Below are 13,677 nucleotides of genomic sequence, written 5' to 3' on the forward strand. Positions count from 1 at the left end.
TTGAAGTCACAAATGTTGACGATGTTACTCATGGAACCACAAATGTTGACAATGTTAGTCCGGTAACCACAAATGTTGACAATGTTAGCCCTGAAACCACAAATGGTGACAATGTCACTCATGGAACCAGAAATGTTGACAGTTTGCTTCTGGATCCAAAAATGTTCACAATGTCACTCATATATCTACAAACAATTTTGCTCCTGGAACCACAAAAGTTGAGGACATTACTGCAGGAACCCCAAGTGTTGAAGATGTTACTTCTATAACCATTAATGGTGCATAACACTCGTAAATCTCCTTCTTAGAGGTCATAGGTTCCCATGACCTTGAAATTTCACATCGTGGCTCTCCTCTTGAATATCAAAGTTCAACAGAGATTTGTGATGGCTGTATTACATTACTGTCTCTGACAGCAAAATTAAACAATAAAACCATCTGCAAGGTCACCTTGCCAATGATTAAAAAACAAACTGAAATTGTTCAGTATACTGACATGAATATCTAGATAACAGACATATGGAGATTTTCTTATTGAAGGTTTGACCGTGTTTGACACTCCAAACACGTTCATGGATCATGCAGCAAATCCAAAGAAATCAATACTTATAAAAATACTTCAAAGAGAACCACTGATATTATAAACCTAAAGCAATACAGGGGCAGATACTGTTTTTTTTCAAAAGGAGGGTGCATACTCTTGAGAAAGGGGGCAATTTTCACTAGCATTTCACGGTCATTCAATAAACTTTCAGAACAAAAAGAGGGGTGTGCAATCCCGCTCTCCACCTTTAGATCTGCCTATGCAACACTGACACTTTCCTTGTTTCTCGAAAATGTCATTACTGACACACTTAAGACCTATAATAATTAGTAATGTTGGACGAAACTATTATTTCTAAGTTTTCCATCCATGGTATCAAGTCAGTCTGAAGTGAGATGAACATGGTGTTGCTGACGACAGGCAATACTATAACTAGACATGTATTCCTAACTCCTATGGTCTTTCCTGTTGGTCACCTGGTATCACCTGGCAACCCCAGATCTCATATGGCTTCTTCAGTCCTGGTAAATCTGTATCATTTGTTCCTGACAGACAAGGTCTTACATCCCTATCTTGTCATTATGGTGTAATCTGTGGATGATTAAGACTAGATTTGACCTTCATGTCTCACGTGACAAGAAACCTTTAGATATCCAACTTCATAAAACATATGGTGTTCAAAAAATGCAAGCAGCTGTTAAATGCTGACATTATATTCTCATAAGCTGGCAGTTCATCAGGCATCTTCACTTCACATGAATCTGGTGTAAATGATAAGACAGTATGCTATGGAAACAGGCAACTCCATGAACTCCACTTCTCATGAAGCAAAGAAGGGAAAGTATTACTTTCAGAAACAATATGTGATGGCAGGTATATATATTTCTGAAGACATTTATCCATCTGTTCTTTTCAGTCCAAAGAAATATGTTGTAGATGGTGAGTTACAAAACTAGAGTTTTGAGTGTCATAAGGATCAAATCTGAAGAGTCAGCTGATGGTAAGCTAATCTCTTCTTTCGAAATGAATCAAATGTGGTTAATAAGCTGCAAGGATGATGTTTCACTCCCTGACATTGGACAACGTGAAGGATGACGTCTGAGAAGACACAACAAGCCTCTCACATCCAGATCAATGTAGCTAACAAGCTACTGGCCTTTGTTAAATACAGCTGTCCTGTGAAGCAGACGACAAACAAACAGGCTTTCATCAATCAACATCAGGTTCGATGCAATCAGGAACATCAAAAACTACTGAATCCACAGGTCTTTACTTTCAATCATTCCATGACGGTGAATGCATGATCCTCAAAAAGGCATGTCGATGGATGTGGCTTCATCAATCCTTGCTCGACCACGTCGACTGAAACAGAGACAGCCACCAGTGCAACGAGGCCAACGGTTAAAATCCTGTTCCTGTTGCTGCTCGGGATATTGGGAAGAGTTGTGCATGATCTTGTCATAGTGTTCCAACTCCTTCAGATACCTACAACACAAACACAGGTACAGGGACATGACTGATACAGAGCAATGATTGGTTGGTTGGTTAATTGTTCAATATCACAGTAGGAAATATTCCAGCTATATAGCAGTAGGATGTAAATAATCAAGTCTGGACAAGACAATCTGATGATCAACAACATGAGTGTCGATTTATGCAATTGGGAACCGTTGACATGTGTCAACCATGTCAGCGAACCTGACCACCCGATCCCCATAGTCATCTCGTACAACAAGCATGGGTTACTGAAGATCACTTCTAACCCGGATCTTCACGTAGATGATCCCACCTGCACTGTATCGATTGTTAAGTCCATCTCCAGTCAGGATACTAAAGATCTCTACACCAGCAACACACCTAAGTTTAACCTAGAACAATCAGCTGTGTAGGCCAAAACTCACCATATTGGAGGCCATCTGTGCTTCTCAATGTGTTCCTGATTGTCCTTCTCAAGAGACCTGAGCATCTTGTGGTACTTGTGGTGCAGCTCGTTGTGGTGGCACACTAGGAAGTTGAGGCACCACTTGGCCAGCTGCGAGGCATTGTGAAGCTGCAACAGGAGCAAGTTCCCATCATCAGCTATACATATTCATTAAAACTGCAATGATTTATCAAAAATGACTGCACTGTTTGGTGGAGAAATACAAGAAACATTTACATTTTGATCCACAAAACACAATCTTGAATTTTTTTCTGGAAGTGAGTGAGTTTAGTTTATGCCGCACTCAGCAATATTCCAGCTATATGGCCGTGGTCTGTAAATAATAGTCTGGACCAGACAATCCAGTGATCAATAATATGAGCATCAATCTGCACAACTGGGAACCGATGACATGTGTCAACCAAGTCAGTGAGTCTGACCGCCCGATCCCATTGGTTGCCTCTTACGACAAGCATAGTCGCCTTTTATGGCAAGCATGGGTTGCTGAAGGACTATTCAACCCCGGGATGGAGAAGACAAATACAGTTTTTACACCAATATGTCAACCAGGGTGCTGTTGTACAAAACAACCTTTGCATTAAGACTACCTTAAGTCTATGTTAAAGTATGAGAGTGCTAAGATTGCTCTGTACAATGGCATCAAGGCTTCTTTTTCTAATTAAATTAACTTGAGCATGTTTCAAGTACACTACAGCCCTAAACCCTCTTACTGTGTGCTTAGGATAAGCAAAACTGGCTTCAGTAATTAAAACACATATGAACACATAAGGGGTATATAAGCATTAGCAAGCAACAACCTGCCAGGTCCCAGGAAAAGGAGGAAACAGAAGCACAAGTAAGAAACCACCCACCTGTGCAGGTTCCAGAATAAGCAAGACTTCCTCCAGAATATCTTCCTCATCCTTCTCTGCTTTCTGCAGCTCCTGCACGATGAAGTTCTCAGTGAGACATACCAGTCTGGGCAGACAGAGTCGGTTGGCCACCTCTATGAGGGAGATACAATCCACCCCAGTCATGTCCGGCTGCTGTCCTGTGTACAGGTATTCACGCAGAGCCTTGAAGGTGTCCTTTGTGATGCCTGGGAAGGGGATCTGGTGCCACAAATGTATCTCTCAGGAGGAGGTTGTAATCAAGTAAAACACCCAAGTGTCTACTGATATCAATAATATGAACAGAAGTTTATCAACAAGTGCTTATCTTCATATATCATTCTTCCTAAGTTTTCAATGAAAAATGTACATTTCTCCACACTGTACTACCATTAGACTTGCAGTGCAGCGATGTCATAGCATTGTGATGTCATCAAGTTCATGACGTCAGCATCGTTAGGGTCTTGTCCAAACTCTACCATCAAAACACATATCCTAGGAGATATATGATCTCATACAATGGTATCTCCTGTGAAATACAGTTTTGGGTGATAAAAGTATGTTTTCTAACGCATCATTGCTTAAAGATAGCTACCAGAATAATCATACTACAACCATATCAGGGTTTTGTTACCAATAATATACCTACAATCTACAGTCCGTTTTGGTTCAAATGAAAACGATGAATGATTAAATAACTCAAAATAGGGATAAGTGCACAAAATACAATTAAGACACATGGTCCTGAAACCTCTGTACCCAATAGGATCTGAAATCCGACATTTTGTGACTGATCATGGAAATAGTTGTTTAAGAAACTATAATGTAACACTGCTATATTTCCACTCTTCACACCCTGTGGTGACAATCGGCTGGTGGAACAGCGCAGACACAATACAATATTCTAATACTGAAATGATGTGCACTGAGGCATGGCTTCACGAAATGGAATGCATCAAAAGTACATGCTTATTAAAACTGACTCGTATAGTGTAACAAAGCCAGGCCCATCAAAAGTAAAGTATTCTTACCACTTTGGCTGATGACTCGATGAAGTCACTGCTGAACATGGCGTACATCATCTCACAGCGCGCCATCAACAAGGGCTTGTGGGCAGCCACTATGCCATTATCAACCTTGAAGGCAATATCTGCAACACAGACACCATCCACTTCATTATACCACTGGGTTTTACACCAGGAACATTCAAATTTCTACCACGACTTCAGTAAATACTGGATTGTGATTGGTTAATCAACGTCATTCAGAGGTATAAAATCATGTTATATACCTCTGATTTTCCAACACATCATGTGTTTGTTTAAACTTTGAATAGTGCAGTTGCGGTAGAATGGAGATAAACTGTGCTGGAAAATCAGACGTATATAACAAAATTATAATAGCTCTAAATTTTGTATTTAAAATTTTTAAATCAAATTTAGAGCTTTTATAATTTCGTTATATACCTCTGATTTTCCAACACAGTATGTCTATCTCCTAAATAAAGAATGGAAAAACAATTCATTGTGTCCAGAGGGACACACATTATTCTTACACTCCCAATACATCTATGACTTTGCTAAGTGTTTGGTTGTTTCTTTCAGAGGAGTGTCGTACATCATTCCAGCCATCAGTTCACATGCTCAATGATTCATTCCAGGTTCCAAAGATATTTTCAAAACATACAGTTCTCCACATTGCTACTTACTTGCTACTCATGTTGCTTTGAGTCAAGGCTAAAAAATCTTGATAGGATCTACTGTTTCACCAGGTGCAAAATAATGGAAATAATAATATGTGTGCAAAATAATGGAAATAATAATATGTGTGCAAAATAATGGAAATAATAATATGTGTGCAAAATAATGGAAATAATAATATGTGTGCAAAATAATGGAAATAATAATATGTGTGCAAAATAATGGAAATAATAATATGTGTACATAATCATAATGGATGTGAATAATTTCCACTTTGAATATTAAAGCAAGCAGTTAAGTAAGACATACACTCAAACATGCATATGGCATGTTATACAGACACTGAAAAAATACACAGAACTGGACATGATTTTCTTTCATCAAAAATCTATAAGCTAAAATCTTATTTACTGAATATACATTTTGTAAAACTTGTTAAAGACACATATAAGGTGCACACTGAAACACTAAAATAAAAAATTAATGGGATTTCATTATTATCTATTGTCTGACAGAAACATTTTGTGACAGCGTTTGGTCACTTTGCCAAAAAACCATTAGTACAATCAATTTCTAATTTGGTATGATGTATTATATTTGTTCTAACTTATGTAGACATCTTTTTTACTACTAAATCATAAATCATGAAATTAAAAATTCAGTGGTACAACAATAAAGCATCATGCCAAAAAAGATAACGATTGTGCTTGTATTTCAGTAAAGTGACCAAACACCATCACAAAACGTTTTCTGCCAGACTATAAAAGGCATTGTCAATCACACTGCTCTCATCCCATCACTATATATTTTGCACATTAAACTGCTACCTGGAAGCAAAGCTTTAGCCACAAGAAAAGTTCATATCATTTTCCTCCGTTTATCACACTCTACATGGCATGGAGAAAAATGTCGGTTGTGTAGCCTGGTTCATCAAACAAAAGTACATTGTGTCTTTTTTTCAGATTTCCGAAGTATACAGGCATAATTAACAGGCATAAAAGTATGGACACAGTGATGGAAACTGCAACTAACTAGACGTTCTACAATAACATTAGATCTTATATCTCCATGATACTGGATATATCTGTACATATATTATATATATTATTTAAGGTAACTGAGAATAGGCAAAGTATTCGTTATGGAAAGTGCAGCATGCTATATTGCTAGCCTAGGAACTAAAACATGTCTGTCTGTCTGTCTGTCTGTCTGTCTGTCTGTCTGTCTGCTTGTTTATTTGTTTGTTTGTAGTGTGGGATTCTGGGCCAGCATTGGAAGCTAGCGTTTATATCAAGTTTAAACAAAAACAAACCAATTCAAAGAAGGTGAATTCTGGGAAAAAAATACACGCTGATACAAGTTACATTTGTTTTTCACTAATGGCATCTGTCAACATTAGTTCTAAAACCAACCTGTTAACACTTCTTTTTCTAGAGCCAGTTCCCTCAACTTGGAGCAGCGTGCTTCCTGAAAATGTCTTTGAATGTCAGCATTGAGAAAGCGTTCCCCTGACAGCATATTGGATAAAATGATGATTAAGTCATTCAGGTTCATCAGTTCAGCAGCTCGCTTTACCTCATTGAGGACATCATAGTCCTCCCATGCCTGTCCTGTGTACAAGTACTCAAGGACATGCTGGAACGCTCTTGGTGTAATCTCACGGCTCATTGTAACAAAAGTCTGCACCATCAGCTGACTAGGATGAAAGGGGTCTTCAACTAGTTTTACTTCCGCACACTGAATCGAGGGATGAGTGAACGACATTAATTTTTGGAAATTTCCATTACTAGCATCTGGTGTGGTGATTGTGTTTTCGTAACCAACTGATCTACGAATAGAGTCTCCATCCATGCTGACTGACTCCTGATCACTTTCCAGCAGCTTCTCTTCATCATTGTGATTCTGTTCTCCTGAAAACTCACTTCTCATCAGTTGCAGCTGCGGCTGCTTTTGCTCTGGTGGAACCAAAACAGGGGCGTCCAGGGTAAAAAGTTCCTCAAATAATGGAGAGGACACCATAAGACAGATCTTGTGAGCACGTATACAGCGGTCTTGAACCAAGAAGACAGCATCTCCTTCGTTTTGATTATACAGCAGCTGAGAGATATCAGTCAACAATGTTGGCGGAGGAACAGCTATTTTTGGCAGCAGTGGTTTCGGGACCTTCATAGGAGGTTGAATTAAAGGGCGCTGGACTCTGCGGAGTTGAGCATTCCAAAATTTGAGTTTTCGTCGTTCAATCATGGCAGCTCTTACTGTGTTGATGAAGACGTCCTCAACACCATGATGGGTTAGGACACTTGTCTCATAGTATGGAGCACCAATGTCTTTGGCAGTATCACGACCGACCTCTGAGGTGATCAGATCTTTCTCTTCAATAGGCCTGAAATCACATGAAATGAAAACACATAAAACCAATTACAAAATTTCTGTTACCATATCTTACCTGGGTCTCCTTCCACAAAGCAACCTTTACTAACTTTAACATAAACTCCCATTTATGAACATTGTACTAACGTTACCTTTGTGACTTAGAATCACTTTATGTAGTAAAAGGTGTGCCCACCACAATGTTGATGTAGAGTGTCAGTTATGTAGTTAGTTCTCAGGGAAATCTTATGAACTGTGAACTAATTTACAAGAACATATTACTGTGATTGAGAGTCGTATGTATATAGTAGGCCTTTCTCCATGTTGACGTAGTGTCAGTTAAGTAGTTCTCTGGGAAATGCTATCTTGTGAACTGTGAACTAGTTTACAGGAACATATTACTATGTGTGAGAGTTGTACCTATACAGTAGGCCTTTCTCCATGTTGATGTAGTTCTCATCTTTGTACATGTAGCGGAGGTCTGCCTGCGTCCCTGCAAGAATGATGGGTGTTGTGGGACAGAAGCGACGTACATCAGGGTACCAGTACTTCTTGATGTTCCTCAGGGAGTTGGGACGCATAACACTAAAGCAGAGGATGACTACATCTGCCCTGCAATAGAGAAGAATAGTCTGTCAGTCTGCTGGAAGCATCCATTATAGTTCCTGAAACATGTACGCCTCTGACGAAAAAATTGAATTTTGAGCTAGGTAATCACAGCCAAAACAAAGGCAACAACATTTATAGGATGAAAATCAAGATTGAGGGATCATTCTTGACTTCTTTGAGTGGCATTTTGGAAGAAGGGAAGTGCAATACAGAATGAACTTTATGAATAACAACTTCTTTTATTTGACAGACAATGGTAATAGAAGTCGTACGGAAATATCGCTCTCACAGATGAAAGAAGTTGTTATCCATAAAGTATGTTCTATAGTGGGTCTTTCTTGGACTTGATGTTCTGAACTGAGCCCTGTGAATTACCTTGACATCAGCCAAAAATATGCATGAAACACAAAATGTATTTTCTTTTTTCTTAGGTTTGTCTGGACAAACTGTTGATATATGCCGCTGAAGACCAATAAGGAGAACCTTGAAAGTTGATATTTGGGATTTGAACTCGCAGATCAGAAGTGAGTGAGTTCAGTTTGAATTCCAGTAATATCATGAGGACATCCTAAATGGGCCTCACACACTGTACCGATGTGGAGAATCGAACCCGTGGCTTTGGTGTGATGAGCAAGCACTGTAACCGTTAGGCTACCATACCATGCTGCAGATCAAGACAGTAAGGATAAATGGGCTATTTTAACTGTATAAGTGTCCTCCCAGAGAATGGAACATCGCAGGTTTGATCCCCAGCCACGTCATACCAAAAGAAATTACAATATGGTAATTGGTGGCCCCTGCCTGGCACTTGGCATTAATGGGCACAACAAGGACTGGTTGGCTCGGAGTCAGTATAATCTGTCTGAGTAGGGTATTCATGCTTAACCGCGGCATGGTATCACAGTGAGCTAGCACTGTAAAACCAGCTCAAATCCGGGCTTGTACAAGCAGCCACACATACACACGCATATCATCATATGAACAAAACATTCTTAAGTGTGAAGTCAAACCTCATTTCAATTCACTTCAAAGGATAGCAAGGTACTTATGTTTGTTTAAACACCATAAATACTTACCCCCTGTAGGCGAAACCTCTGTCCTTATCATGGTATCCAAAAGTGTCCCAGAGCCGTAGTGAGACACGGACACCATCCACCTCACACCATGATCGCTCCAGCACCTACAACAGACACCATGGGTCACTATTGATGACTGCAATCTTGGTTTGAAAATAATTTACACTTTAACAAGTTCATAATATTTCCCTGCTACAGAATTAATATTCAGCAAATGGTTGAGCTGATATTCCTCAAGTAAATGTCAACAATCTTTCATAATCTTTCTAGTTGAAATAATGTCTTTTCGGGACAGGACCAATTAAATCCCTTGTTTTATTGACACAAATGTTGAAATACCTGAAAGAAGGAGGGAGGAAATCACAAGTATGTTTGTCTAGAATAGGATAAAAAGGATGAGTCAACAGATCATTATCTAAAGTAATATATGGTATACATACAGTTTTACAATGTGTTCCTTGATTTAAGTAACCCCCAACTCATGACAGATGGATGAGTGAGTGATTTTAGTTTTATGCCGCACTCATCAATATTCCAGCTATATGGCGGCAGCAGATGGATGAGGCAGAAATGAGACAGCAAATGACTGAATTGTTTTGTGCATCTTCACAGTGTTTCCGATAGGCAAAAATAAACACTAATCATGAAATAGCTGAAATATTGCCAATGTAACGTTAATTATGAACTTACTCACTCACTCATTCATAAATTAAACATTTTTCGATATGAGATTGTTCTTGTTGTTTTTCAGAAAGCTGTTATTTCCAGCAATTAATCAGTATCACATAGAACTGCTTTCAAAAAAAACTTGGAAACATAAAAGATTACAAAATATTTCTTGTCATGACAGGTTTTAAACAATTTTTGAAAGCGTTTTTCACAATTATATGAACAGAACTAGGACTGCATCAATTCACCCAGGCCTCAAATTCAATCCGATGTTTGATTACGGAACCTCAATTTGATCACTTTCGATTGCTTCATATAGTAGAAAACACCAGATTTCATTTTGCATCTTTTTTTTGCGTGAAATCCATTGTCAACTTGGTGATGTCTTCTAACAACATTCCTCAATGGACAATTAGCCTGGCGTCAAACAATAAAGTCTTGATAAACTTCAGTGCTTGAAACTGCTCGAATTGAATCAAATTTCCATTGGTTGGAATAGGTATTCAAACATTGAATCAAAATAGTGATAATGGATGTTGAAAATCGCAACTAAAGGTGTAAGATTTGATTTTTTGATGAATCGAACCAATTGTTGCAGCCCTAAAAGGAACATGACCTGAGATAGGCACTTACTCATTACAACCTATATTATCCTTAATAAATGGTTATGGTAAGTCAAACCAGCCAAATCTAAGAAATTATTTTATGAAGTTACTTTATAAAAACAGTGGTCCCTTGGCTAACTGTTAAACATTACCATACCAGCACAGACTGGTGGTCTATCTCCCGTAAGACAAAACATATGGTTATTGATTTTCAACTAAACATCTTCTGAAAGCTTTTTTTACCTGTACAATAAATAACTTATCCTTGACATTTAATTTACCACTAAGTGGATTAATGACTTGTTTTGAATCAGACCTACATGAAAGCCCTTCAGGGTAATAAACCACTGTCTTAATGCATACAAACATATCTAGTTTCAAATCAGGATAAATAAAGAAGAATGTTGGGAGGTATCGACTTGCGAAGATTTTCTAGTTGCATGGTTTCTACAGGACAAGATTTTCCAGTATTTCACTCAACATGTATGTTGACGAGCATGTCGTTTTTCCTTGAACTGTCTCCTGCCATATTATTCAAAATAAATTTATGACACCATTCATAATTTTTATGCCCCTATAAGACTAAAAATATTTAGGTCAACCCAATGAGTAGGTCAACAAACATATCCTCTCAAATTGTCTGTCTACACAATGCACAAAAACATGATACTAAAACAGAAACATCAGTCAGTACAATAAGGTTACACAGGTGTTGAAAATAATCCGTCAATGGGTGAGACACGACTTGTTTACATTTAGGGAATCATAAACCCACAAATGAAAAACTAACAGCTCAGTTAGCCCATCCTGCAATAATGGAATAAGTTATGGTACCGTTATCTTGATCCTCTGATACATTTTCAGGAACATCTGAATTAATTACATAAAAAAAAATGGATGAGTACTTCTACTATTATGATACAGGATTTTTTGTCTTTTGGTGCAAGCCAATAGTTGCTAGTCAAAAATCATATCATGCCGTCTGCTTTGCCTCCAGCACAGAGATTTTGGGCTGGAATTCAGAGTGATTGATGGCTGAAGGCTTAGGCTATATTCTGGGTTGATCGAGCAGGCTAAATTAGTAGGGCAACAAATTGACTTTAAATCTTCAACAGTGGTGAACTTACTCAATGAAAAAGCCTGAGGGTTGGAGGCCTTTTGAAACATAAATTGTAAAATTTTAGATGATTTCTGCAGGTGTCACGAACCACTCAAAATCTGGAGCAGGAACAAAAAATTGTTCATATTATAACAATGAGTGTAGTCAAAGTGGAGTGGCACAGAATGATGAAGAAATCATGTCTTGTCAGATCTGCATTGTTAAGTACTCAATGTCTGCCTAATTCATTTCAATGTCTAAAATTTCTGGACACTCTATAACTCAAAACACCGGACATCTGGTGTATCACTGCTACATGTGAAATATGGAATTTGGTGGTGAAGGGACTAAGCTTCGTCGTGGCCATTCCTCTTGGTGTCTCGTTTATGATGGCCATCATCCATGGCCCAAAGTGGACTTACCGAGAGTCTCAATTATGATGGTCCACGGCCCAAACTGGTCTTAGATTTTGTGTCAGTTATGTTGTAGTCCACGGCCCAAAGTGGACTTAGATTATGTCTCAGTTATGTTGTCTTCCACGGCCCAAAGTGGACTTCGATTATGTCTCAGTTATATTGTAGTCCACGGCCCAAAGTTGACTTAGATTATGTCTCAGTTATATTGTAGTCCACGGCCCAAAGTGGACTTAGATTATGTCTCAGTTATATTGCAGTCCAAGGCCCAAAGTGGACTAAGCTTGTGTCTCAGTTATGATGGTAGTGGTCAATGGCCTAAAGTGCCATGATAGTGGTTGATGGCTCAGAAAGTGACGCTGACTTACCTCTCGATCATGTCGATAGTGGTCTATTGCCCAGACAGTGGCTACATGAGTTTTTACAAGCTGATGAAGGTCATATTTAGCTCCGCAGGCCCAGGCACAGATCAAACAAGTCTTGCCAACTCCTGAGTCACCAACGACAACGCACTTGACGACCTCACTCTGTCCTGGCTGCTGGTTGACCATGACGATATCCGTGTTTATGGCATGATGGGACTCATCTGCAAGATATACAACAACTTGGTTAAGAACCTAAAGTGTTATCTAATATGCATTTCCTGGATGGATGTTCGGTGTGTAACAACAACTTGGTTTAAGACCTGCAGATCCATATTAACAGTGGACAAACATCTTTGAGTGGCATTTTAGAAGTTGGGAAGTACAACATTGAACAAAGATCATGGATAACAACTGCTTTTATTCGTGAGAGCAATGTTTCAATACAGATTCTTGTATCTTGACAAAGGTAAAAGAATCTGTATTAAAACTTTGCTCTCATGAATAAGAGAAGTTATTATTCACAAAGTTTGTTCTGTATTGGAAAAACAGTCACAAAAACATTTTTTCCAACAACCAAGTCCATAAGCAATTAAAAGTCAATAGAGAAGAACAGTATTTTTCCGGATTACACCAAGAAACTGAAATCACTCAAACCAACAGTCCAATACATGTTTTTGAGATCAAACATCTTTACTTTGTTCACCAGCAGAATCTGTTTAAATGGAGACCAGTAAAAATATAAAGGCGATATGGCTTGACATTATATGGTTTTGAAAAAGAATCCTGACAGTGATAAGAACAATAGCTCAAAGCGAAAAACATGATTGTGATTATTTACTCTGTAAACAATAGCATAGTTCCATCACCATGACTATGAGAAATGATGGTTGGCTGTCTGTGGTTGATTGTGTGAGCAAAACTCTGGGTGTGTACCCTCAGTTGCATTAACAGCAACCAGTCACAACCGATCATAAACCAGTCACAACAGCACAAAGTGGACATGGCCAATAGTCAGCCTTCACACCAAACAATTAGTAATGAAACTCCAAGTGAGTGCTAAGCAAGGAGCACTGATGTCCAATTATAAACCAAAGAACTTCCATTGCTAGGTAAAACTAAACACTGCATTACATAACCTCTGCCATGAAGCCAGTGAATGCCGATTAGACAAGCCAACACAACCAAGTTTTGCATGTACAATGAATGTTCCTAAACTCCTATTCACAATGTCAAATTAACTCAATTGGACAAACATCTTTTGCTCAAACATGCATATAGTTCAATATAAGTTGGACCTACAACTTTCCAACTGAGATTGGCAGTAAATTTACATTTTTGTAGAAAATATCAAAAACTTAAGAACCTGAGATGAAGTGTTTTAAAACAGCAACTTCATGAGAGTCCCAACTGTTAAAC

The 13,677-nt window shown here is 38.5% G+C and overlaps 1 protein-coding gene across 1 annotated transcript; it reads right to left on the minus strand.

Moving 5' to 3' along the window:
• Positions 1-1,755: 1,755 nt before the first annotated feature.
• Positions 1,756-12,447, minus strand: LOC137265891 (rho-related BTB domain-containing protein 1-like). Its single transcript, XM_067801355.1, has 8 exons — positions 12,265-12,447; positions 9,111-9,214; positions 7,846-8,037; positions 6,468-7,438; positions 4,387-4,505; positions 3,338-3,577; positions 2,446-2,594; positions 1,756-2,029 (listed from the first exon to the last, which is right to left on the minus strand). The coding sequence occupies exons 1-8, from the start codon at positions 12,445-12,447 to the stop codon at positions 1,852-1,854; spliced, it is 2,136 nt and encodes a 711-aa protein (XP_067657456.1). The 3' UTR covers positions 1,756-1,851.
• Between the last annotated feature and the right edge of the window lie 1,230 nt (positions 12,448-13,677).

The sequence above is a fragment of the Haliotis asinina genome, chromosome 15, assembly GCF_037392515.1.
Source record: "Haliotis asinina isolate JCU_RB_2024 chromosome 15, JCU_Hal_asi_v2, whole genome shotgun sequence".
In the NCBI taxonomy this organism is placed as follows: Eukaryota; Metazoa; Mollusca; class Gastropoda; order Lepetellida; family Haliotidae; genus Haliotis; species Haliotis asinina.

What these genes read in the sequence shown, in the direction of transcription:
- LOC137265891 (XM_067801355.1), bottom strand. Translation starts at nt 12,447, where the DNA reads ATGGTCAACCAGCAGCCAGGACAGAGTGAGGTCGTCAAGTGCGTTGTC. An exon ending in AGAGGTTTCGCCTACAGGGG is followed by an intron (nt 8,038 to 9,110) that starts GTAAGTATTTAT and finishes TCTCTATTGCAG; the next exon opens with GGCAGATGTAGTCATCCTCT. An exon ending in TTATTCTGGAACCTGCACAG is followed by an intron (nt 2,595 to 3,337) that starts GTGGGTGGTTTC and finishes CTCCTGTTGCAG; the next exon opens with CTTCACAATGCCTCGCAGCT.